General features: G+C 40.0%; 2 protein-coding genes across 3 annotated transcripts; one reads left to right on the forward strand and one right to left on the reverse strand.

The window, feature by feature from the left end:
- Nucleotides 1-219: 219 nt before the first annotated feature.
- Nucleotides 220-9,662, reverse strand: LOC102311298 (cAMP-dependent protein kinase type I-alpha regulatory subunit). Its single transcript, XM_005932818.3, has 11 exons — nt 9,508-9,662; nt 7,724-7,939; nt 4,907-5,077; nt 4,725-4,816; nt 4,580-4,641; nt 4,433-4,479; nt 4,170-4,328; nt 3,855-3,915; nt 3,493-3,614; nt 1,534-1,615; nt 220-1,273 (listed from the first exon to the last, which is right to left on the reverse strand). The coding sequence occupies exons 2-11, from the start codon at nt 7,895-7,897 to the stop codon at nt 1,101-1,103; spliced, it is 1,143 nt and encodes a 380-aa protein (XP_005932880.1). The 5' UTR covers nt 7,898-7,939; nt 9,508-9,662; the 3' UTR covers nt 220-1,100.
- A 1,919-nt stretch (nt 9,663-11,581) lies between these two features.
- On the forward strand, nt 11,582-25,532 carry wipi1 (WD repeat domain, phosphoinositide interacting 1). 2 transcript variants are annotated; one of them, XM_005932826.3, is made up of 12 exons: nt 11,582-12,102; nt 13,139-13,221; nt 15,494-15,663; nt 15,759-15,855; nt 17,042-17,139; nt 17,242-17,334; nt 17,414-17,484; nt 18,028-18,135; nt 19,823-19,987; nt 20,093-20,200; nt 21,945-22,084; nt 22,311-25,532. In XM_005932826.3, exons 1-12 carry the CDS (start codon nt 12,026-12,028, stop codon nt 22,430-22,432), a joined length of 1,332 nt encoding a protein of 443 aa, XP_005932888.1. In that variant the 5' UTR covers nt 11,582-12,025; the 3' UTR covers nt 22,433-25,532. The 2 variants fall into 2 exon arrangements, with proteins under 2 accessions (XP_005932888.1, XP_005932889.1); XM_005932827.1 differs by lacking the exon at nt 13,139-13,221 and having other exon boundaries at nt 11,761-12,102.
- The last annotated feature ends 3 nt before the right edge of the window (nt 25,533-25,535 follow it).

The raw sequence follows: 25,535 nt of genomic DNA on the forward strand, positions 1-25,535 counted from the left end.
AAGTTCAACATATTTTTTTTTTAAACAATCACCATCACTCCAAACCATAAGTTTATCATTTAGTCAATGATAATAATATAACTAGGATCATTTTAACTATACTATAACATTTTGATTACAAACCATAGCAGAAGAGTGACCAAGTTATTTGGTATATACTAAAGAAACTGAATACTGAAATACACTTAATACTCTTTTTTTTTTTTGTCTTCCTTTCTTTTTATTTATTTATTTATTTTCCTCAGAGTAGTCAAGGCAGTTCTTGTATGGTCGTCCTATTGATTAAGATGACTACAGGGTGATAACTACTTCCTGTTTGGAACAGAGCACGCATTGCATTCCCACGGCTATGCATCTTTGCATTGAATGACAGTAATCAACATTTGGCACTAGCCTGGTAGCTGCACAATAAAAAATATTTGTTGTACAAGCTCTCTCGAACTAAAAGAGACATTGTTTTCTTGTCGTACCAATCAAACGGTAACCAAAGTCGAGCATTAGATCTTCACGCCCTCTACAGTTTCTCGGTTCTGCTCTCTCTGTGTGTAGTCAAGCTAATTGATGTCCAAAAAAACAAAAAAAACAAACAAAAAAAAGCCCGACAACAAAGGAAACTTTTCTTCACTTCAGTCTGCAACAAAAAAATAATTTTACTGAAAGCGCAATGTAAAGTCTGATTGTCTGTCTCATCAGTCTGAGAACCTTTCAGATCTCCCGCTTCGTATCGAAAAAAAAAGAAGCTTAATCAGCAAATATATATATAACATAAGTTACATGTGGTGTAACTGTGCCTACAAGGTAGCGTACAGCAGCTGGTACAAGCGCTGGTGAATGGCTTAAAAAAAAAAAAAAAAACAAACAAACAAAAAAAAAAAAAACAGTCACAGCAGCGTGACCGGTGGGAACAATAAAATGATTTGTGTGTGAAATTAAGAGTGGGAATGGGGGAACTGAAATCAGGAGAAAGTGACAGAAAGCAAAAAAAAAACCTAACAAAAAAAAGAAAAGCACTGGTGGACCCCTGGGTCTGAAAGGAGAGAAGAAGAGGTGGAGAGGGTGCGGCGGGGGGCGGAGAAGTGAGTGTAAGGAGAAATGCTCCCTCAGACAGACAGCGACACAAAGCTGTTGTACTGTTGGATGTTGCGTTTGAGGATGTCTGAGCAGGGACCCAGGACACGCTCAAAGCGAGGCCGATCGAGCTTGACGCACTTCAGGGGGCCGCGGGCAACCACGGTGGCGGCGCGGGGGCGGTTCATCAGCAGAGCAATCTCACCTGGGGAAAAAAAAAAAAAACAAGTGTCACAGACTTAAAATTCAAAATACATGAAAACATCCTTCAGTGTCACACACAGAGACATGTATACAGAAATAGTGTTGGTCATAGTCACAAAGATCTGTTTTTCCACCATTTTTAATGCTCCCTATCTTTTTTTTGTTACTTAAAATAAAAAACTACTGAGTTAATGGCATGACACATACTTACATACATGCATATATATGTAAAAGACTCCTATGTAACACTTTAGTTCTTACCAAAGTAGTCTGATGGTCCTAATCTCCCAACTTCCACAAACTCCTCATTCTCTGAGCGACGCTGCAACACAGCTGCAGAGCCCTGAAAGCACACAAACATCAGCTTATCATAAAAGTGCTTTTAATACATTGATGAATCAAGACTGCGACTAATGAGTGTTTTAGTTGTTTAAACCAATGCTTATTTTGTTCAGTGGTACATTTTTATAAAAACTACAGTAAAGAAAAAACAAAAAAGTTGTAACAACTTCATAACAACCTTAAAGCTAAATATGTTCATGTTGGAATAATGCAGATAAAGAAAAACTAAGCTGGAACTGAAATATTCCATAGTGTGGGATTATTCCATTTTTTCCTGTGAATTAACTTTCTGACACTAACCGATCATCTGTCAATCACATACATGACCACAAGAGGGAGTGTGTGGAAAACAGAGGTCAACAACTGTAGAGCAGCTTTGCATGATTCAGTTTAAAATTAGTCATATTTATGTCATTTTGTAGCTTTGTGCGGCTCACTAGTTTATGTAAATATGGCAGAAAACCAGGAAAAGCAGGAGCAGACAAGGTCATTCAAGTCATTGACAAATGTTTGATAAAGTAGCCATTTACATTTACAGAAATGTAAAATATTGCTTGCTGCCAGCATTACAAGATATAGAAACCAGGTAACGAAAGGAAGCTGAGCAAAAATCCAGCTATGATCCTACCCTCTCGCTGCTGGCATGCTGCTAACACTAATGCTAAACATACTGGTGTGCACTACCAGCAGCAAGACATACTTTGGCCAAAAAAAAAAGAAAAGAAAAGAAAAAAAGATTTCAACTGCTGGATATATTTAAAGTGTTGTCTGGGTGTACGCTGCTGTTACACAGCTCTTTCTGAAGAGGAACTGAAGCCTCCATCTCTCTTAAAGCCGTCAGACTTTGATGAAAAAGAAAGCAGTAATTTAACACTGCTGAACACAAAGCTGCTGAAGTTTGTTTGTGTGACTTTAAGATATGAGCACAATTATTGTGTATCGCACTAAAAGCTGTTAAACATCAGAGCTGCACAGGAAGCCAGTGTTTGCCAAAGTTAGTTTGGGTCATTTCTGGAATCTGGTTGCTTAAAATAAAGAAAATATGAAAAAAGTCTGCGTGACACCAAGCAAAGCGTTGAAAATACAGCCCACAACTAACCAAACTAACACTTTCATGTATTCCTGTCACCTTAACAACTGAAAGCTCAGTGAATTACATTAGCCAATCATGTCACCATAGGAAAAGGAAATCCTGTTATTTCCTAGGGAGGGCTCATGTGACCTAATTAGTACGCGCACAGGTCAGAGGTCTGGGGGCAACATAACGATGAGAGACAACCACAGAGTGTAGAAAAAGGGCTGATTCAAAACCAACAGAGAAGTAGAGAAGTGCGTGTTCATGTCATTTTACGTGTTTCCGTTACATTCAAATGCTGAACAGAAATCCAGCTGAGTGTGTCTTCTCCTGTCCTGCACTTCACACTCATGTGCATACTTATCGGTTTCCGTTTCCAGAAAACATTGTGATCAGAAAATATTGAGTTTAAAGACACTAACTACAAGGGGAAACTGCTAACATAGTAATGCACTGCACTGCTGAAATTTAGATTTTTATAGCTGCGAGGTAGTCGAACAAACTCTGCATTCACAAACACTGTGCTGAGAATTTAGCTCTATTCAAAAGTGAAATATCCACACACAAAGAAAGAAGCCACAGAGTGTCTCGTGCATGAGTGTCAGCAGCCGTTCACTCTGACCTCACTGAACTGAATGAGCGCCAAACCACAGATATACAAACGTGTGGCTCAAAAAACAAAATGACACTTTGAAACTTGAAATATTCTGGAGACAAGTGAGACTAATACTAATATGTCATAAAGCAGTACAACACGGGACCTTTAATGTGTGTAAAAGGAGACAAATGAATCAAGTGGATACCTCTAAGATGATGAAGAACTCATCTCCGGGCTCTCCTTGCACAACAATCTTTTGTCCATCCTCAAACTGGACAGGCTCCAAGGCATCGGCGACTGTCAGACGCTCCCATTTGTCAAGCGACTCTGAGGAAGGAGAGCAGAGCAAAGTTTAATAATGAGACATAATGATGACAGAATAAAAAACAAACCAAAAAAGAAAAAAATCTTCTGAAGGCCTGAACCTGTTACTGTTTTTCTTTTAAAAGTGAGATATTTTTAAAGTTCTTTTCAGGTTATTTTAATCTCAGCAACAGACACAGGTAATGTGCTTCCCTTCCTCTGCTTTAATTTCTGATATGGTTAATTTAAAAACAAGTAACCCACCTAAAATGGAGACTTTTCTGAGGAATTCCTCATACATCTTCCTCTTTCTCAAAGTGCTTCCCTAAAAGAGAAGGACATTTTTTAAAAGTGTAAATGCTTAAAAAGAAAAAAAACAAACAAACATAGCGTCAAGAATATGCTGTTGGATTAGAAGTGTGAACATGAGAACGATGGCACACCTATAAGAAGAAATTAGCTCAATACAACAGCAACAGAAAAAAAGAGCAAACAGTGAATCTACAGTACAAGAATAGATCAAAAACATTTCAACTTCAAGCTTTAGAAACGCTGGTCTGCAGCCGCACATCTCCTCACCATAAGTATTCTCCTGTAGCTGTCTCTGTCGATGCCCCACAGTTTAACGTTGGTCTTGGCTCTGACAGTAGCCGCTCTTGGGGTGCCGTAGATCAGTGCCAGCTCTCCAAAGCTGCCACCTTCCCCTATGCTGGTCACCCATTCATTGTTCACATACACCTACCGGATTGGAAAAGGGACAAACCAAAATAAATACTTGCAAATGTTAAATGTGATTTTAAATGAGTCATTTAACAGAGCTACTTGACAATCCAAACACTCACATCCATCTCTCCTTGGTCGATGACGTAGAAATTGTCACCTTCGTCACCTGAGGGCATAAAGCCAAGTCAGTTAGCATGACAGAAAGCAGTGCTATGATTTTGGTTAATGCTTTTTTTGTGATCAATGCTGACAAGCTGTAATCATACCCTGCAGAATAACGGTTTCCCCAGCAATGTAGGTGACTGGAAACATTGCATCAAATATGTCACTAAATAAAGAAAAGAAACAGAGAGGTGAGCCAGTCATCCAAATCATCCCCACGGATATTATAAAAAATATTAAGTCTGGTACCTCCGCTCATTGTCATCCAGGTGTGAGAAGAGAACATTCTTTTCAATAGCTTTGGCCAAGGCAGCCATTGTTTTGTAGTCTTTTGGAATGACCTTAGGAATCAAAAAGAAAGCAGATGTCAGGATGCTGGCACGAATAGAAATCATATGTGCCATAGCGTCGTATCTGCTGTATGCATTTACCTTTCTGACATATGAGGCGGCATCCTCCTCTGTGTAAACCTCTGCGCTGAAGGCGCCTCTCCGCCGGCGGCCCTTTACCACGGGGTTCATGGGCGGAGACACCTCTTCATCACGAGAGTCTGAACGGGAACTGCTGGCCTTCTGCTGGTTCTGAATCTGCTTGGCCTCCTCCTAAATAGGAGGGACAGGACTGAGTCAGTCAGGGAAACAAGATTTATACAGTCACAACTAATTGTATGATAGAAAGCAACGCATCCTACACTCAGGACTCATGGTAATGTTTTCCTCCAGCATGCATCAGATGGGTGTGTTCCTCTATTGCAGACACTACACTTTTGATTTATATGCAATTTATTTGGACAGCAGTTCACATGAGGTGAAATCAGTTTGTTGCATTTGGTTGAATCTGAGCACACAAAAAGCCACTGTGTACCCCTACACTCATCCTGTTGTTTCTATGAGCAGTGAAATGATCAATACATTTTATTGTCCCAGTTCCACTGGCAGTCACATGTGCACAAGCCACACTTTCCCCTTTCCATCGTTCTGAGGTCGATTTTTGCTTCATCACTCCATATAACATTGTGAAATCTATGAGTTCCACTCTCGCCCTTTTGTTTTTGTAAGCTGGACTGTAGCCTTTATGTTGTGATGATTTCACTGGGTCTGAAAATTTTAATAAATCCTGAGAGGTTCTGGTGCAGCCCATTATCCAGTTGTTCATGTGTACGTAACAAGATTTTTCATGTTTTTTGTTACAGGCAGTACAACTTTGAAACATATGCACTTCAATAGGAAGTATGTTTCCTGTTTGCACCATGCATGCTGCTGAGACTCTTCAGAAGGAATTCATGAAACCACATTCTTTTTATAACAAACACTAAGTATTTGTATTGCCCAAAACTGAGGCCCCTAGTGTATAGAAACACAAAAAAAAAGGACAAACAAATTGAGTTTAGAAAACCAACAAAAGTCATTAATATTGTAACTATTTTATGAAATTGTGTTGTCTGGTCTTATTTTAATCATGTGCTGGACAGAAATCTAGACTAGCCATGGGGTTATTTGAAAAAATAAACTAAAAAGAGTCGTCTTTCCCATGCAAATTACATCAACAGTTTCTCTTTTAGATCTAATAGTTTATTTGCATTTGGCAAACCAGATATTTGTAATGTTTTATTTTGATTCATCATTATTATCTTCTTCTGCTATCGTTATTTTGTTACTCTTCATATTGCCAAGACAATTAAACTCATTCTAGGTCGAATAAATCATCTCTAAATCACCTCTGAGCTACTCCTGAGCTCTTTTCAGCAATGAAAACAATGAAATGGCACGGCTCGAGAAACACTTTGGAGCCAAGCGTCCGATTACTTTTTAACCTTTTATAATTCAATATTGACAAAAGCCTCATGTGACAGACTGGCGACCTGTCCAGGGTGCACGCTGCCTCCCACCCTGTGGCAGCTGAAATAGTCCACAGCCACACTGCCATGGTGAATTGGATAAGCGAAAGAAAATAGATAAAAAGATGGACGAAAGCCTCAAATGTTCTGAATGTTGAATGTAAATAACTGCAAACCTGAAGAAGAAAAAACTCTGAAACTGTCCATCTATGTATGATCATGACTACAGTTGAAGAAAATAATAATATAAGATAAACAAAATAGTAGCTAAGGTATTATTTCATTTTCCTGTCTCTGGAAGATAAAAATCTGCAAAAGATCTGACAGTAACCAGACTACTAATTAATTGTTTTACTTATTCTCTGTTCCTTCATATGAGCTATTGCTGACTGTCGCGGCCTTTTACGTTCCAAACACCAAAAAAGTCCAAGAAAAGGCCGTGGGTGGCAACGGGAGGTTTGTTTTAGAACGCACTTCTGACTCCATTGTTTAAAAATCATATGCCGTTTATTTCGTGGAAAATTATAAACAAAAATCAGCCAAATAACTTCTTAAAACTTAAAATTAAACGAAAGTTAACTTAATTTGCTTTAACAACTTCAAAAGTGGTCAAAAAAATCATTTTCTAACCCTCCCGTCTTCCCATCTGACATTTGGCAAACAAAAAACGAAAAACCTCTTTACCACACCCATCCAGGGTGCTCTTAATCTCTTGATTAATGGGAGGGTCCATAAGCTAATAAACCAATCACTTTGCAAAAGCTTCTCCAATAAAATTAATTACAAATTTACATAACAAAACCAGGTCAGTATATTCTTACACCTTTAAAGAAAAAACAAAAATGAATACAAATTGCATTTTATAAACATTCAACAAAAATGGCCACAACACTGACTCTGGCTGGCAATATTTTACTAATATTTAGAGTAAACTATAGCATCCACTTCTCAAAGAGTTTTCTGGAAGTCTGTTCTCCAAGTCTGCACGCACATTTGGTGGGTCTAAATATTTTTCCACAAGATGTGTTTTGAAAAAAAGAAAGAAAGAAAGAAAGAAAGAAAGAAAGAAAGAAAGAAAGAAAGAAAGAAAGAAAGAAAGAGGAAAAATGTATAATATAGGGCTTGTCTGTTTTCCCCCATTGCATGCTGAAAAAATTAAAAATCAAGAACCAACTGTAAATAGAAAAAGGTCAATGTGGGAGGTTAGGTGCTGTCAGCCTGCTGGACCAATAGCTAATCATTCTGCTTTAAAGTGCTATGAATTTTGGCGTCACTGTAAGTGACACAAATCAGAAGGTAGGTTACAGTAACTGGCAGTAGTACAGTCCAATACAAGGGTATAAGATGCTCACCCATCACTGACAAATGGCTTGTATTTGTCCAAGACACAAACATACATTAGCACACAAACCTTCTCCAGCCTCTCGAAGTACTCCCTGAGGAAAGCCATGGGCCTATCTGGCCTGGAGGTGCACAGCTGGACAATGCAGTCCTTCAGCAGCTGTTGAATGTTGTGTTTCTGCACGTACTGCTCACACTCCCTCAGGCTCCGCTCCTCCTCGCTGCTCGTACTTCCAGATGCCATGACGACAGCCGCAACCCTGCTCTGTGACCTCTAACCTTTGTGCTGAGAGGAAAGGAAAAGAAGTATGGTGTCAGATCATCAGCGCACAACACTGAGGACAGAGAGTGGCACGGGGTAAAAGAGCCTGAGCGTCTCAATGTGAACTGGACACACAGAAAAATGTGAGAATGTGAGAAAAATGGAGCCGGAGTGAGAAAGCACAGCATGTTATTTTTGTCACTATGGAGCCCGAGTGCTCCTAATTGTCTGGAGCGAAAACTGGTCATATGATGTGATCACACACAGGCAGACACAACAAAACTAAAACAAGCACACCGTTTTTCTTGGTTTTATTTACACAAAACAGTTCAAGTTTTTTTTTTCCCCAGACTGAATTAAGCCCTCTATCAATGATAGAGCAGCTGGCTAGAGCTGAAACATTATCATAGACAAGGCCTAAATTTAGACGAATGGTGAAATGTGAAACAGGCCAAAAGCAAGCGCACATGATTGAGGTTTCAACATTTCACACCACAATACTGGTGCTGAGCAAAACAGCCTGACAGCTCCTTAGATCATCTGATCAGCCTCTGTGATATAAGTTTCTTCAGACAGCTCTGAGCTTGATCTGGCTATGTAGTCTAAATCAGGAAGGCCTCTAAAGTCCTGATGTAACCCATGTCTGCCATTTAGAAGGGTAAATGAGTAAACAAGTCCTGCGGAGTGAGAGTACAATCTATTCTGTGCCTGCAAGTGTATCGTGCATGTGCATCAGTATAATAGGATTCGGATAATTTCTAATCTGACAAGGCCCAGGGGAGATTACTAGCCATATTATCAAAGATGAAGCTCGCACAGCCGTTATGCACAACTAACTACGCTTGTAGTGGAAACTTGGCAGGCTTGCTTTAATCTAAACCCAGCACAGGAATAACTATGTGGTAAACGATACTGTTTTCGGACCAGGTGGTATAAATTAAGAGCTACGGCAACCTCTACTAGGAAAGCTCTCCTGTCTTATGCAATAAGAAAGTCTTACTTTATTTGAAATGTCTTAAAATAGTTATTTATATTTAAATGTTGATTCTTTGAATCAGCTACTATTCTGCAGCATCGCCTAAAACTAACTATGCAATTAAACAAAACAAGAGCGAGGCACAATGACCTTGCTAAACAGCAGACAAATGAGCATAGCTGATGATGGATTGTAATAACGCATTTAATGGTTTAAAAAGTGGTGAAATACTACCACCGTTAGAGTAAATATGAAGCAGATGCCCTGTCTGTAACACTGTCTAGGTCAGGAAGGCTTCACGAGAAAGCTGACGGCTGCAGTCAAGTAACTTACACGAGCAGATTAATGCTAATAAAACGAGCAACCCGACATATGAAGAAGCAGCAGAAAACCCCTCAAATGAGCAACACGCGTATCAGAGGTTTGCTAAACTACCTTCGGCCTAGTTTATGTATGTCAGGTTTGATGCCTAGCTCGCTAGCTCCGTGCAAAGGCAAAGCGCTCCTCCAATGACGCCATCTTGAGTTCTAGCATAAACAAACGAGAGACGGAGGAAACAAATTTCACCTATACAGAGGTCATATGTTCCACGAACCAAAACAACACGAATACTCACAAGAAACGGTAAAATCCTGCCGAGCCTTTAAACGGTGACTCGGAATGTAAGATATTTCTCAAAGCGCACCGTTACCAGATCTTCCTCCTCTTTTCGATTTTTTTTCCCCGAGCCCTGGACCGCTGCCCCACCGGATACGGCTGAGAACCAATCAACAGCCGTCACTGACGTCAATTCTCCTCGTTCTGACATGTGAGCCGGTAACCCGTGGCAACCTTAAAGGAGACCGCACGGAAATCGTGACGTCAAGGACAAGGCAAAAAAATCGATTAATATTTGATTTCAAAAAGTGGTCGTGGTGGCAAAAGCAACAACACTACAAACCCCAACTACAAGAACAAGTCTTTCATTTAACTTGTAACGGTAAACAACTTTAAAGAAGTAGTATCAGAAGCTGAAGCAGCTACTCATTAGGGAGAAAAATGTCTCATATGAATGTTATTCGTTATTTTTTACAGATATAGTGTTATACCTTATTGGGTAATTCAGTAATACTGCATGTATCCACAGATGATATTGTGATAGTGATCTATGGTGAGATTAGGGAGCAGGTGGAAGAGAGCACGGAGAGGTGACCATATAATCTGGAGGAAAGGGGAATGAAAGTCAGTGAATAAGAGGACAGGTGTAACAGTGAAGCTGCAAGGAGCAGAGATAGTGAAGGTAGAGTGAGTTTAAATAGCTGGGGTCAACGATCCAAGGCAAAGGACAGTGCACAAGAGAGAAGAAGGGCAGGGTGGGGTGGGTGGAGATGAGTGTCAGGGATGATTTGTGACAGAAGGAGCAAGAGTGAAAGGGAAGGTTACAAGATGTCAGTGAAACCTGCTATGATGCATGATTTGGAGATGGTGACAGTGACAAAAAAGACATGAGACTGAGCTGGATGTGGCAAAGGTGAAGATTTTCAGTGGGAGTGACCAAGATAACCTAAATTAAATGCTATTATATGCCGAACATGGAGGTGCTGCTGGGCAGGAAGAAAAGGAAAAGACTTCAGAGGAGGTTCATGGATGCAGTGAAGGAGAGCATACACAGGGTTGGTGTGACAGGACGCTAGGGATAAGGTACAATGGAGGGAAATTTATTTTATTTATTATTTATTTAACAAGATTACTGCATGAAAACATTGCCCTGAAATAAAATCAGTGAAATGTTCATACATGTTTGGGTACTGACATCACTTTCAGGTCACATTTGTATATAGGGCTTTGGAGTTGAGGTCACGCCGCAATGCATTGTGGATATAACCCTTATTTCAATGGAATCGTGTGTCACTTTAATGCGGGCTTTTTTTTTTAAATAAGAAATGTATTAATTAATAGGCTTCCTGTTTCTAAACTCTGTTGCTGTTTCTTTTGCAAGACTGGGCTATTTATTCACTATTTCAACATCAGTTAAGTATTTAAAAGTCTGAAATTGATGCCAAGTGTGCCACTGAATTTGAAAGCTATTGCTGTCAAAAAGAAAAAAAATCCCTTATTATCATATATTAAATTAAAGCAGGAAGTCTGCACTTCAACTGCATCTAGACGTGGCTCACAGAGCCAACAATAATGACTCAGTAATGTATTGCACATCCAAGGTTTTAATTTACATTTTTATTTTTGTAAGCATGACAAACGAACATAGACACAACATAGATGAACAGCCACCGCAAGTAGGAACTGAAAGAGGAAAGACTTTCTTTGGGTCACAGTTTTAGCTTAATAGTAAAAGCTTTAAACTACTTAATCTTTTGTTTGTTTTTATGGTTAATTAGTTGTTTTAAAAACCTGAATTCAGTGCTTTAAACCGAAACTTTGAAATAGAAATATTTTCGTATAAGAATAAATTAAAAATGTTCTTACAAATATTTTTACATAGATATTATAGTAGTATATTTAATTTCATATTACTTTGTTTTAAAAAAAAAAGTAAACTATTACCAAAAATTGCGTACTGTAATTTAAGCTGTTTGCGTGTCACTGGGTTTTCATCCAATCAAATCATCAAAACAATTCCTCATGACAAGACTGAAAGCAAAACTGGCCAATCACCAGTTTTTCCTCTTAAACAAGCCGCTCGGTTGATTGATAGCTGTTTGCTAAAACCATTCTTGGATTTTATCAACTTGACCAATAGAAAAGCCAGAGAGGCGTGCAGACGTATGGTTGGAAAGCCAATCACGATGTACCTCAGGGTGACGCATCCTCCCATCAGCTGTTTTTGTTTTCCTGTGTGGACACTGGAAGTTAATAACACAATAATAACAACGGGAGTGTAGCCTCTCCGAAGTGAAACGGTCGTCAGTGAGCTGTTCCTGTTTATCTTTGCTCCCGTTCCGGTTAGCCATAGCAGCTCACGCTCCTGTTTACGATGTGCACCATCTGAGCCAGCCTGCCCGGACATTCCTGTCCCCGAAGAGTGTGAGCGTGGCGCTTACAGTCGGGGAGCAGCAAAAGGGGAAGCGGGTTCCGGCGGGGATCGACCCGGGCCCAAGGCCTCCGACCTCTAGAGGAGGGGGAATTCAGCTGCTGGGATGGAGTCACCGGACTTATCCGACGACCCCGGAGTGCATCGAGGTTTCATCTGTGCCTCGTTTAACCAGGACACCACGTAAGCGACCTGCGAGCTGGGCCCTGCATGAACTCAATCTCCTTGATACACCTGACCGTTGCATAATTATTTTCAGCTGCATTTCTATAATGTGGTTTATTTTCTGATGGGACCTGCAAAGTGAGCGCATGCAAAATGAAGTAACCTTTTTGTGTGCACCATTTAAACTTATAGACGAGAGTCCGATAGAGCTGGATATGAAGTAGGCCACTGTGTGGCCTATTGCACTTTTGAGTAGTCTTTTAGTATTATAACCAAACTTGTAGTAACACAGACTAAGTCTCTTGCTTGCACTCCCAGTCAACGTGCAGTGCTATTTGTTAATAATGAAAATAAAGGAGCTTTAAGAAAAATCTGCTTTACAGTATCTCATACTGAACCAAGGATTCACAAACTCTTGATTTTAATGTGTGTCTCCTTAAACAAAGAACTCCTTTGGGTATGCTTCAGGCTAAACAGCCAAATAAGCCTGCTGACCACAATGCTCCTCTCATCTCCAGCTGAGCTAGGAAGGCAGGCATCTTTATGGAAATTAACCGCTTTTAATGGTAATTGCTTTAAGGCTTTGTTGCCTAAGCATGATAATGACTCAGGTTCCAAAGACTTATGCACATAAACAGATGTTTGCCTGAAATTCTTTGTGGCAGGCTTAAGCTGCCCTAAGCCTAACAAAGTAGTTCTGTGATCTGATAACCATGTCCTAACCCTGTTGTCAGTTATGGTCATGCTACTATTGCATCATGGACAATGATGGGTTAGTTATCAGTAGAGCTGTAAGGAAGTCAACTGAGGCCACAGTGTATTATTTTCTTGCTTAGAAAGTAGCTATTACAGCATTGGTATCTATGATCCATTATAACCATTCGCAATGGTTTACAGTATTATACTAGTGACCATATGTGTGTGTTGGTGTATAATACTAAAGACATTATTTTTTTAAGGTATTCCAATGTATCCAACTTAAATTAAAGGCCGATGGTATACTATGTAACTACAGTGTTACTAAAAAAAGTATTTGGGTGTGCTTCCATTGTAGCTCTCTATCAGTGGGCACTAAGACCGGCTACCGGCTCTTCTCAGTCACAGCTGTGGACAAACTGGACTGCATCCATGAAGGGGGTAGGAGTGACACTGTTCTTCACTCTCTTTAATCAGCAAACAAACCAACCTGCATTCTGCCCCCTAAATATGACACGAGTACACAGTGACAGAGGTCTGCACAGCATAGTTTGAGCTGTGGTCATGTTCACCTTAATTTAGGCTGTTCAAGTCATGTTTAGTCTGATGTGCAAGGTAGGTAAACGCAGACGGAGGCACTTCTTTTTTTTTTGTACCAAAAGGCTGCTGCGAAGACTGGCAGCAAGTCTGCTACAGGTCAAACCATTCTCACAGCTCACAAATAGATGGGATACTGTGAATGTACTATGAATGAATTTTGACCTGAGGTACTTTCCATAACTTCTCTGAGTAGAAGTACAGGGAGTGCAGAATTATTAGGCAAATGAGTATTTTGTCCACATCATCCTCTTCATGCATGTTGTCTTACTCCAAGCTGTATAGGCTCGAAAGCCTACTACCAATTAAGCATATTAGGTGATGTGCATCTCTGTAATGAGAAGGGGTGTGGTCTAATGACATCAACACCCTATATCAGGTGTGCATAATTATTAGGCAACGTCCTTTCCTTTGGCAAAATGGGTCAAAAGAAGGACTTGACAGGCTCAGAAAAGTCAAAAATAGTGAGATATCTTGCAGAGGGATGCAGCAGTCTCAAAATTGCAAAGCTTCTGAAGCGTGATCATCGAACAATCAAGCGTTTCATTCAAAATAGTCAACAGGGTCGCAAGAAGCGTGTGGAAAAACCAAGGCGCAAAATAACTGCCCATGAACTGAGAAAAGTCAAGCGTGCAGCTGCCAAGATGCCACTTGCCACCAGTTTGGCCATATTTCAGAGCTGCAACATCACTGGAGTGCCCAAAAGCACAAGGTGTGCAATACTCAGAGACATGGCCAAGGTAAGAAAGGCTGAAAGACGACCACCACTGAACAAGACACACAAGCTGAAACGTCAAGACTGGGCCAAGAAATATCTCAAGACTGGTTTTTCTAAGGTTTTATGGACTGATGAAATGAGAGTGAGTCTTGATGGGCCAGATGGATGGGCCCGTGGCTGGATTGGTAAAGGGCAGAGAGCTCCAGTCCGACTCAGACGCCAGCAAGGTGGAGGTGGAGTACTGGTTTGGGCTGGTATCATCAAAGATGAGCTTGTGGGGCCTTTTCGGGTTGAGGATGGAGTCAAGCTCAACTCCCAGTCCTACTGCCAGTTTCTGGAAGACACCTTCTTCAAGCAGTGGTACAGGAAGAAGTCTGCATCCTTCAAGAAAAACATGATTTTCATGCAGGACAATGCTCCATCACACGCGTCCAAGTACTCCACAGCGTGGCTGGCAAGAAAGGGTATAAAAGAAGAAAAACTAATGACATGGCCTCCTTGTTCACCTGATCTGAACCCCATTGAGAACCTGTGGTCCATCATCAAATGTGAGATTTACAAGGAGGGAAAACAGTACACCTCTCTGAACAGTGTCTGGGAGGCTGTGGTTGCTGCTGCACGCATGGCGATCGTGGCTCAAGAGTTGGGAGTTCGCCTTGTAATCGGAAGGTTGCCGGTTCGAGCCCCGGCTTGGACAGTCTCGGTCGTTGTGTCCTTGGGCAAGACACTTCACCCGTTGCCTACTGGTGGTGGTCAGAGGGCCCGGTGGCGCCAGTGTCCGGCAGCCTCGCCTCTGTCAGTGCGCCCCAGGGTGGCTGTGGCTACAATGTAGCTTGCCATCACCAGTGTGTGAATGGGTGGATGACTGGATATGTAAAGCGCTTTGGGGTCCTTAGGGACTAGTAAAGCGCTATATAAATACAGGCCATTTACAGGCCAATGTTGATGGTGAACAGATCAAAACACTGACAGAATCCATGGATGGCAGGCTTTTGAGTGTCCTTGCAAAGAAAGGTGGCTATATTGGTCGCTGATTTATTTTTGTTTTGTTTTTGAATGTCAGAAATGTATATTTGTGAATGTGGAGATGTTATATTGGTTTCACTGGTAAAAATAAATAATTGAAATGGGTATATATTTGTTTTTTGTTAAGTTGCCTAATAATTATGCACAGTAATAGTCACCTGCACACACAGATATCCCCCTAAAATTGCTAAAACTAAAAACAAACTAAAAACTACTTCCAAAAACATTCAGCTTTGATATTAATGAGTTTTTTGGGTTCATTGAGAACATGGTTCAATAATAAAATTATTCCTCAAAAATACAACTTGCCTAATAATTCTGCACTCCCTGTATGCAAGTATTCAAGAGATTCATCTGTTTTTCTTTCCCCAGTGGAGTGTCCAGATGTCTATATAGTGGAGCGACTGTTTTCCAGCAGCCTAGTGGTTGTGGTCAGTCTGTCCATGCCACGACGAATGAACGTCTATCACTTTAAGAAAGGCACGGAAATTTGTAACTACAGCTACTCCAACAACATCCTCTCTGTCAGGCTCAACAGACAGGTAAAGACAAGAGCGACAGCTTTGCATACCCCTTTATCATCCCGGTTTGTGCTGATAATTACATGTTCTTGTGCTCGTGTCTCTTTCAACATCAGCGGCTCGTGGTGTGCCTCGAAGAGTCGATCTACATCCACAATATCAAAGACATGAAGCTCCTTAAGACGCTGCTCAACACACCCACCAACCCCTCAGGTAGACTACAGCTTTTGGAAGAAATTAAAGCTTTGCCTGCTGAAACATGACAAAAAAAACCCCAAAACCCCCAACTGTTAGAGAGACAGCCTGATGCCCAGATGTTGCCAAGTTGTTCTGTGGGCTAGAAGACACTGAAGCATTAATAATAGTACAGCACCTTTAAAATCTCTTTAGAAAGTTTTTTAATGAAGGCAAAAGAAGGATGCTTAGAAGGTAAAGCCAGTCTGCAATCGCAAACAATAATAGATTAAAAAAAAGAAGATATAATTGATACAAGGAAAAGGGGCATAGAACTGAATGCAAAATGTCAGTAGAAAAAGAACAAAAAGCAAAGTAATATCAAAAAGACAAACAGACACATCGCATAAAACCTGGTCTATAAAAACATGTTTTCAGAAAAGATCTAAGGGAAGTCAATGAAGCTGCGAGCCACAATAGCCGAGAGGCCCTGATGGCAGACACATGGTCACCTTAGAACAGCCAGAAAGGGCTCAGCTGAGATTTTAAGGTTGCCATACTGTTTATGAGGGCTGCATACAGTTCAGATGGGATCAGCATGTCTTTTACATAGCCTGCCGGAGATTCCAGTTGGCTTTAAAGGTGATTAAGTGATTAAAGAGAGAGTTAGAAGTTACTGTGTGCAGAGAAAATAAATGCAGCTACAATTTGATTTGACATTATGCTATCCAATGCAATGAAATTCATGCATTTTGTGACACTTGAATAATATATGGGAATATTTGGGGGGCTGTAAGGAAAAGTATTATCATATACATGTGTGTTAGCTGTGTATTTAATCATGCAAGTGGAATTTACATTACTTTTTTGACTGGAAGCCACTGTGGATACATTTTCAATTTACAAAACAAGCAGACAACAATCATAAAGTCAGCAAATGGACGCTGCTATATCAATACTGATTAAATGTGACAAGGCGCTTCAGTTCCTGTAACAATGATAAGAATTTTGCATTTCATAGGCTTTCCAAAGCACTGTGTTTAAAAAAGCATGCAACAGTTGCTTGATCCAATGTATTCACAGGCCTAACACATTATTCTTTATAAGTAATAAGTCAGATTAGATAATGCATGTTAACTCCAATAGGAAAAAAAAGCCAAATCAGTGATTATGAAAAGAAAAAAAAAAGATAAAATAGTAAATAATCCTCTTGTCTCCTTTATAGGTCTCTGTGCACTCTCCATCAACCATGGCAACTCCTTCCTGGCGTATCCTGGTAGCGCCACCATGGGAGAGATCACAGTCTATGATGCCAACAATCTGGTGAGGCAACAAAGGAAAGAAATGCAGCTGTTTTCATGTCACCTGGAAACCCCATGGGGGAAAAGAGCAGCCTTGTGTTAAAGAGCATTGTTGCCCCTTTAGAGCACTGTGACGCTGATCCAGGCCCATGATAGTCCCCTGGCAGCTCTCACATTCAACGCCTCCGGCACAAAGCTGGCTAGTGCTTCGGAGAAGGTGAGGGTTTGATTTCCTTTTTCACCTTCCTTCTCTTTTATTACACATCAGTCCCTCCTGACCACGCTTTCCTCCACAGGGTACTGTCATCAGAGTCTTCAGCATCCCTGAAGGACAGAAGCTGTTTGAATTTCGCAGAGGCATGAAAAGGTTATTATTATTCTTTTCTCGTAGTTTAGGCATTAAGTACTGACCAGCAGTCAGAATTGAAAAGAAAAAAAATCATTGAACAAACATGATTCATAATGTAGGAAAGAGGTTTAATAAATTTCTCGTGACATGAAGGTGAGCAGTGCAATTAAATCTGGTAATATTCACCAGTTACATGTTTTGGTGAATAAGATACCTCACTGCTCTTCCGCTCAACAGCCAATGATACATGGCTGTGAATGTGCTGAGCAGGTTCCAGTGTCAGTGACTGACTAACAGTAATGTGAGTGGTGGGGTCATGGAAACATTACACTGTAAGATAGCATGGAGGCTGTCATACACAGCGTTTCAACACTCACACTGCTGTGACCGGACTGTGTGCAAAGGTTTGCAGAGTCATTTCTTATCTCAGACAAAAATCCTTAAAGGCAAAGTCGTGCACGGGCTTTAATAATACATCACTGTAATGTTAGTTTTGGATTACTTAAAAGAAATTAAATCTCACTGTTTTGTTTCTCTTTCTATTTCCTGTGTGTGTTCCAGATATGTTAGTATCAGTTCGCTGTCCTTCAGTGCAGATGCACAGTTCCTGTGTGCCTCCAGCAACACTGAGACGGTCCATATCTTTAAACTGGAGCAGCACAGTCCAAGGTTGACTCTCTCTTCCTTTTTCAAGCTTCTTTTTTCAGTTACTCACTATCTAATTTTGAAAAGAAAATTGTGTTGAGAATAATATTAATCCTATAGTTCTATTATATAAAGTCATATGTTAATTAATGTAAATATTCACAGTCACTTATTAGGTGCATCTATAAAAGTAGTTGGCACTGGATTGGACCCACTTTTTCTCTTCAGCATTAATTCTTAATGGCAGAATTTCAACAAGGTGTTTCTGTGTGGGGTTTGCATGTTCTCCCTGTGTTTGCGTGGGTTCTCTCCAGACACTCTGTCTTAATCCCAAAGTCCAAAGACATGTAGTTAGTGGTTAATTGGTGATTCTAAATTGTGAATGCAAATGGTTTTCTGTCTCTAAGTGTTAGACTGGGGACCCTGCCTCTTGCCCTAACAGCTGCAGCCTTGTATTGGATAACCAGAAGATAATGGATGGATGCTGAAAATATTCCTTAGGTCTTTTGGAGCATATTGACATAATAGTATCACACAGCTGCTGCAGATCTGCCTGCTGGTCAGCTGTAAATCTCCTGCTCATCAGATCCCAAAAGGTGTGAGGCTGGAGGCCATTTGAATACAGCAGACTCCCTGTCATGATCAAGAAAGGGATGGCTTGAGCTTTGAGATATAGGGTGTTATTAGACAATGGTGCACCGTGTATAGGGATGTGCATGCTCAGTAACAATACTTTGGTAGGCTGAGTAGCATTTAGATGATGCTCTGTTGTTTCTAAGGGACCCAAAGCTAGCCAACAAAATACTCCTCCACACCATTACATGTGTGGAGGAGTATTTGGCCAACTTTGCCTAAACCATTGATAAAAGGTAGGAGGAATCAATTTTTTCATGTTATTTATGCCAAATTCTGACCTTACCATCCAAATATTTCAGCAGAAATTGAGACACGTCAGATTATACAATCTTCTATTGTCCAGTTTTGAAATGTAGCCTCAGTTTCGTGTTCTTAGCTGAAGGAAGTGGCACCTAGCGTGGTCTCCTCCTGCTTCATGGTTTGATGTGTTTTGTGTTCAGAGATGCTCTTCTGCCCACCTTGGTTGTAACAAGGGGTTATTCGAGTTGGTTTTTTCGTCCTGTCAGCTTGAAGCAGTTTAGTAATTTTCTCCTGACCTTCTGACATCAACAAGGCATTTTCACCCAGAGAACTGCTGCTTACTGGACATTTTCTCTTTTTTCAGATTTTCTGTAAATTCTAGAGATGGTAGTGCGAGAAAATCACAGCAGATCAGCAGTTTCTGAGATGCCCATCTGGCACCAACAACCAAGCCTCATTCAAAGTCACTTAAATCATCTTTTTTCCTCTGATGCTCGGTTTGAACTTTAGTAGAACTGGTGTACCTAATAAAGTGGCTGGTGATAACTGATAATAAACCATTATTTAGATGAGTATTATCCTGCTTCACCATTACTATTATTTTATTTTGCACGGGGGACTCACTGACAGTTGAGATGCTTTTGTCTCAAACGTTGCTCTTCCTAACCAGAGTAAATGAATGCCTCGGCCTCTCTGCTGTGTTATTATTAAAAACAGCACTTTTTTCTAACTCTCATTGCTCCATTATATTATAAAACTGTTATCTTTAGTAGTCTTTTATTCATGTTAAATGTTTTCTTTCTCTTTAACTACAAAGCATCTTGTTTGATTCCAGCCAAGAGGAAGAGTCCCCTACATGGTCAGCATATGTGGGGAAAATGTTCACAGCAGCCAGTACCTACTTACCCACTCAGGTATCTGACATGATGAATCAGGACAGAGCCTTTGCCACAGTGCGACTCAACATGTTCGGTCTGAAGAACATTTGTGCCCTCGCTACGTAAGAGAACTACAACTATACAGGTATATTGAAAAAACACAAGTCTGTATCTGTGCAGGTTCATTTATATTGTGTGTGTGTTGTTTTTGTTGATGTTGTTGTCAGGATTCAGAAGCTTCCTCGCCTGCTTGTGGCATCTTCAGATGGGTTTCTTTACATCTATAATGTGGATCCACAGGATGGAGGCGAGTGTGTCCTTGTTCAAAAGCACAGGTGTGTATATCTTAGTGGGATGTACAGGTTATAAATATGGCAGGAAATCCTCATTCTAAATTAAAATGTATACTTATTTTGGTTCCCCTTGACTTACTCTAACTGAAAAGTTAGACATCTTGAGGCAGATAGAAAGGTGAAGATGAAGATGTAATCATTAGAGATGGACCGATCCGATATTACGTATCGGTATCGGTCCGATACTGACCTAAATTACTGGATCGGATATCGGAGAAAAATAAAAAATGTAATCCGATCCATTAAATATCACGAAAGCACCTCACAAAACTTGCAACACGCCGTAACTCACCTCAGAACGTTAGCACGTCGGAGCAGTATGCATCACGTGATAGAGCGGCTGTGGCATGCGGGACCTGTCGGTGGTCTGGATAGCATTTGGAGCTTCGCTAGCAACCCGGCATTTCATCTCCGACAAAGTTATCCCCGAGAGAAGTAAAGCAAGTGTGTAAGTCCATCTCTGAATGTTTGTAAAGCATTCCTGCGTTAAGCTTAACAAGCGACTGCCTCTTCTTGCTGCTACTTCAATCATGAAACTGCTTAATGATCAGCTGATCGGCTTTTCTGTCGCGAGTCCGTCTCTCTTGTTTGTTTTTGGCCCACTTTGCACCAGAAAGAGGAAACCAGTGGATAAACAACAGCAGCACGTTTAAGCTTGATAAGCTGTTGTTAGAATTTATTTAATATTACTTTCTACACCAGGATCTTTTTTTACGTAGCTGACGCTGGTAACTGTGCAGGGGCGGATCTAGCAAAGTTTAGCCAGGGGGGCCGATAGGGCATTAACAGGGAAAAGGGGGCACAAAGACATACTTTTCTTTCTTATTCTCATTTAAAATGTCTAGCTTTTAATAAATAATTATCTGACACCCAAAGTTTTAATTTGATGTAAAATGAATAGAAGTCCAATTACTGTATATAGTGACTATTAAGTCTAATATATATACCCTAGTAAGCTATAGTACTTTTTCCTTTGGGAAGGTACCATCTGTGCAGTCTGCAATTTTGTTGAAGAAAGATGTTGAATCTATTTAATATTTCTTGAAAAATAATTGATTTCTGTGCATTTTTTTCACACTGCATCAAATTAAGGTTGATTACATCGATTAAGCATCATGAGGTGGACGCGTGAGGGGTGGTTCCCTATTTTTTATTTATTTATTTTTGTTGTTGCTGGGAGTTGGAACCCTATTAGTTAGGTTGCTTAATATTTACGCTAAGTACTCTTTAAAATACCAGAATAGGGAGGATGGTGTAGGTTTAAGTTTATTAGATTGATCAGTATTGCTGAACTATGAAATTTTTTTTTTTTGCATACAGGTATAACAGAATAGCTTTAGTGTAGTTGTTGTTTTAAACTTGAGTATGAACTTATACAAAATGCAGCAAGATATTTAAAAAAACAGTTTTGTTGATTAAAAAACACTATATCGGATTCATATCGGTATCGGCAGATATCCAAATTTATGGTATCGTATCGGACATAAAAAAGTCGTATCGTGCCATCTCTAGTAATCATGTGCACTATAATCACATGTAGGAGCTGAAAACGCTTGAATGCTATTTTTTTGTATCTGTATGCATTTAAACAGTTGTCCATTTCCTTACTTCCATACTTTTCCATCTTTTGTTGCTGTTTAAAAATCTCACATTGTTGTGCATTCCTGTTGTCGCATTATCTTAGGTGTTAAATCCTATTCAGCCCATTTCTTCCATGCTTCCTCAGGCTCTTTGAGTCCAATGAAGAGCAGGTGGACCAGAAGGAAGAGGAGAACCCCGAGAATGTCCCTCCACAACCACCTAGCCAAACATATGCTGCCACTGTGGCTCTCCCCACGACCGCACCCTCCTCCACCACTCTAATGGGTAAGATTTAAGGCTGACACTTTAAAATGAGCATAGTCAGTATACTTTATGTTTAATGGATATTAAACACAGCTGTAAATAGTGTGTGTATGTTCAACTCTTAGTATTGTTGTCAAGCGACTCCTGTTTAAATGAAGCTTGTTTCTTTATAGTTAAAACCCTAGCCATCCAAATATGAGCAGAAATATTTGAAATTTTAAAATGCTCTTTCTTTGCTTCTTTCCAGGCTACTCCGAAGACGGTGGAGCCCAGAAGGGTGAAGTCATCCCCGAGCACGAATTTGCTGAGGGCCCCGTTTGTCTGGATGATGAGAATGAGTTCCCTCCGGTTGGAAACCAGAATAACTGACCAAATTCCCCAGGGTACCCTCCCTGCCCCTGCCCCTGCACACAAACCAGACTTACCTGTTTCTAGTAGGAAGGTTGGACAAAATATTCCTAATGTGTTGCGATGCGACATTGTGGCTTCCCAACCCTCTCACAAGTTACCCTGCACACCTAAAGTTAAATCTTGGAAGGATATTACCTTCTTGTATTTCTGTATTTTGTGCACCCATTGTTATTTGTAAAGGATATAGAAAAAAACACTAAAACAGAGCAGAAGGTCCACTCATCCTAAAGAAAAAAACATCAACAGAACATTTGTTCTTTAAGTCAAAGGCTGTCTGAACCATCCTAATGTTAACTCCCATATACTACCACTAACAACAGTGTTAAACATGTTGAAATAATCACTGTGCACAGCTAGAAATTCTGACTTTTTTACTACTGTTGAATATATGTATTGTCCAACGACAAATCATTACTATGGTAGCAACCTAAAGAGCAGGTAAGTAGTATGAGCTGACCGACAATACTTAAGCTCAATAATATCCAGGGGTTAAAATAACAAAAGTGCTCCTATGGCCTCAGTCACACTAGGAGAAAATTGGCAATTGGCAAGTTTTTTTTGGGACCAAATACAAATTGTTGACCAACTGGTCACTCAGAGGTTGAGTGTACAGTGCCCCCAACCTCTGATTTGATTGCAAGGCATTTGCACAGGTCATCTGGGGGGAAGCAACCTGCCTCCAAATTATTTCAGTTATTTCAGATTTCCAAATAATTGCCAGCTTATTTATAAATGCAAATAGAACGCCAAAATGTTGCAGTAAGTTGCTGCAACCCGGAGTCAGTCTGCGTGGATGAGTATCTCGTCTGCACCATCATGTTTATTTCTCCAAGTGAGGATACAATGAATCGCGTCAGTGTCAGTTACAAAGATTTGTGGTGGGCATTTCACTGCAAGCTGCACTGAATTTAATGCTGCAAAGCATGTCTTATGTTCAGACTTTCAGAAGGCTGTAGGAGAACCACATATGAGTATACAGCTTGTTATCCTTTTTACAGTGAGTTACAGTGTTTAATCACATTTCAGCGTTGCCTTTTCTCAGCAGCGTGCACACAGAGCAAGATTGATTTTTCTTTCTTTCTCTTTCTTTCCCTCGACAGACACTAATACATACATTACATGTGTCTTTCAAAATGGAGCTATTAGTGGGACTGTGCTAGTGTATTATAGCAGTGTCTGAATGTTATAGTATGTTAGGATTAGTTAAATTAAAATTTTATGCTTAACAGATGCCTTAATTCAAGGTTTTCTAACTGTGGGATGTGAGACAGCAGCCCAGGTGTATAACTCCAATTCAGGTTCACAAAGTGTACATAGATTTCAGGTATATGAAGGAAGTGTTTGCAGTGAAGTAAATCTCTGGATAAAACCTGGGCTCCGCCTGAACCTCAGTTCTCAGGGCCACACAGTCCCCAGTTATTCATAACAAAATAAGAGATCACCATTATCCTTTTAAAGTCTGAGCAATGAAATTAAGACAGAAAATTGAGTGTTTATTGACCCTTCTAACGCTTTAAAATTAATTAAATATTAATTTTGATATATGAGTTTTAACTTGTATCATGCTTACCACATCTGTGTTTTTCTTTGCAATTTATTTCTTAAAAAATGTGTTTTGCAATTTTTTCAGGGGGGAAAGAAATCACACTGATGATGTAAGATTCTCTAAAACTCATGTATCAAGTTTGACACACTAGAAGTTAATGTGTTGTAGCATAAACATGTTGATTCTCCTTCCGCCTTCTCTCACTTTTCTCAACTGTCCCACTGTTTTCAGAGCAGAACGTCCCTGAAACCTGAATTCAAACTGTATTGTGTTGTTATTACATTTCTGGTATCCTCATTTTTGAGCCACACAGTTACGTTGCTCTTGATATAATGTTGGTCATTAATGGAATGAATTAGCTGCAGCTGTTTGTTTATAAATTTATAACGTTTTCCCAGTCCACTGGTGCTGAGTCCACCCCTGGCTCTGGTAGGACTGACTGAGGACTGAGGTAGACGGCAACAGATTTCAATTAGGGTATTATTGCATACAGCGCTTAAGTGCCAACTTAACCCTGTTTAATCAAAAATTTATAGCAGACTGACTTCGTCTTATTACCGTTTTATCCCAGTTTTATTGCCAAATTGACGCACCAAAGTTGGTTTAAAGACAGCAGCTGAGCATTGCTTCAAAATGATCTGTCTTTGAAGAGACCATTTCAAAGGCAATACCACTGCAAGTTAATTGCATACAGGCATAATTTTTTTTTCCACACAGCAGTCTCCGACCGCTGTTTTCCCTAGTGTGACTGGACCCTGGGAGGTATGCTTAAAACTCCCCTAAGATTTTACTTCTTAACAAGCCAAGTGCAATGTTAAGTCTTAGGACATTTATCAGGGCCATTCCTGTGTATGGGGCTCCAGAACATTTCAATCAGTGGTCATAAAAATGTATGATACCTCAGGAGAGACAAGCAGTAGTTCACTCACAAAGAAATTATACATAGATATTATATGATACACTATTTAAATCACGATACATGCCATAAGTATCATATGACTTGCCGATGCAGCTGTGATACTAATTATGGTAGCAATACACGAGACTGAAAAATCCTGCAGAGTCACAAATGTAACCTGATGAAATATTTTGCTCTGTAGGTGCAGCAGTCGACAGCTAAATGCAAATCCTGGGACGAGCTGTACACGACAAAGCTACAGGTCCATTGTTTTCAGTGCAAGCCTAAAAAACGTGTTATTTACTTAATAATTCTGAATATGTTAACATATACGTCAAGTTATTTTTACATTAATGCATTAAGTATCCTTTTTGTGTAATGTGTTACACATCAACACATAGACCTAACATTCGTAAAATATATGTTAATGGGTTTTTACAGTGTATAATGTGTATATAACATTTCTTTATAGTACTGTTGTAATAAGTAACATAGTAATATGACTTGCCAGAAGGTGGCGCTGTTAGGGCACCTGTGAGCTGCATTGAGCTGTTCAATACTGGACATTTACACCAGAGACTCATTAAATCTCAGAAATGATTTGACCTCTGCAACAA

The sequence above is a fragment of the Haplochromis burtoni genome, unplaced genomic scaffold (genome assembly GCF_018398535.1).
Source record: "Haplochromis burtoni strain Fernald_Lab_line unplaced genomic scaffold, NCSU_Asbu1 Contig_162, whole genome shotgun sequence".
Classification (NCBI taxonomy): Eukaryota; Metazoa; Chordata; class Actinopteri; order Cichliformes; family Cichlidae; genus Haplochromis; species Haplochromis burtoni.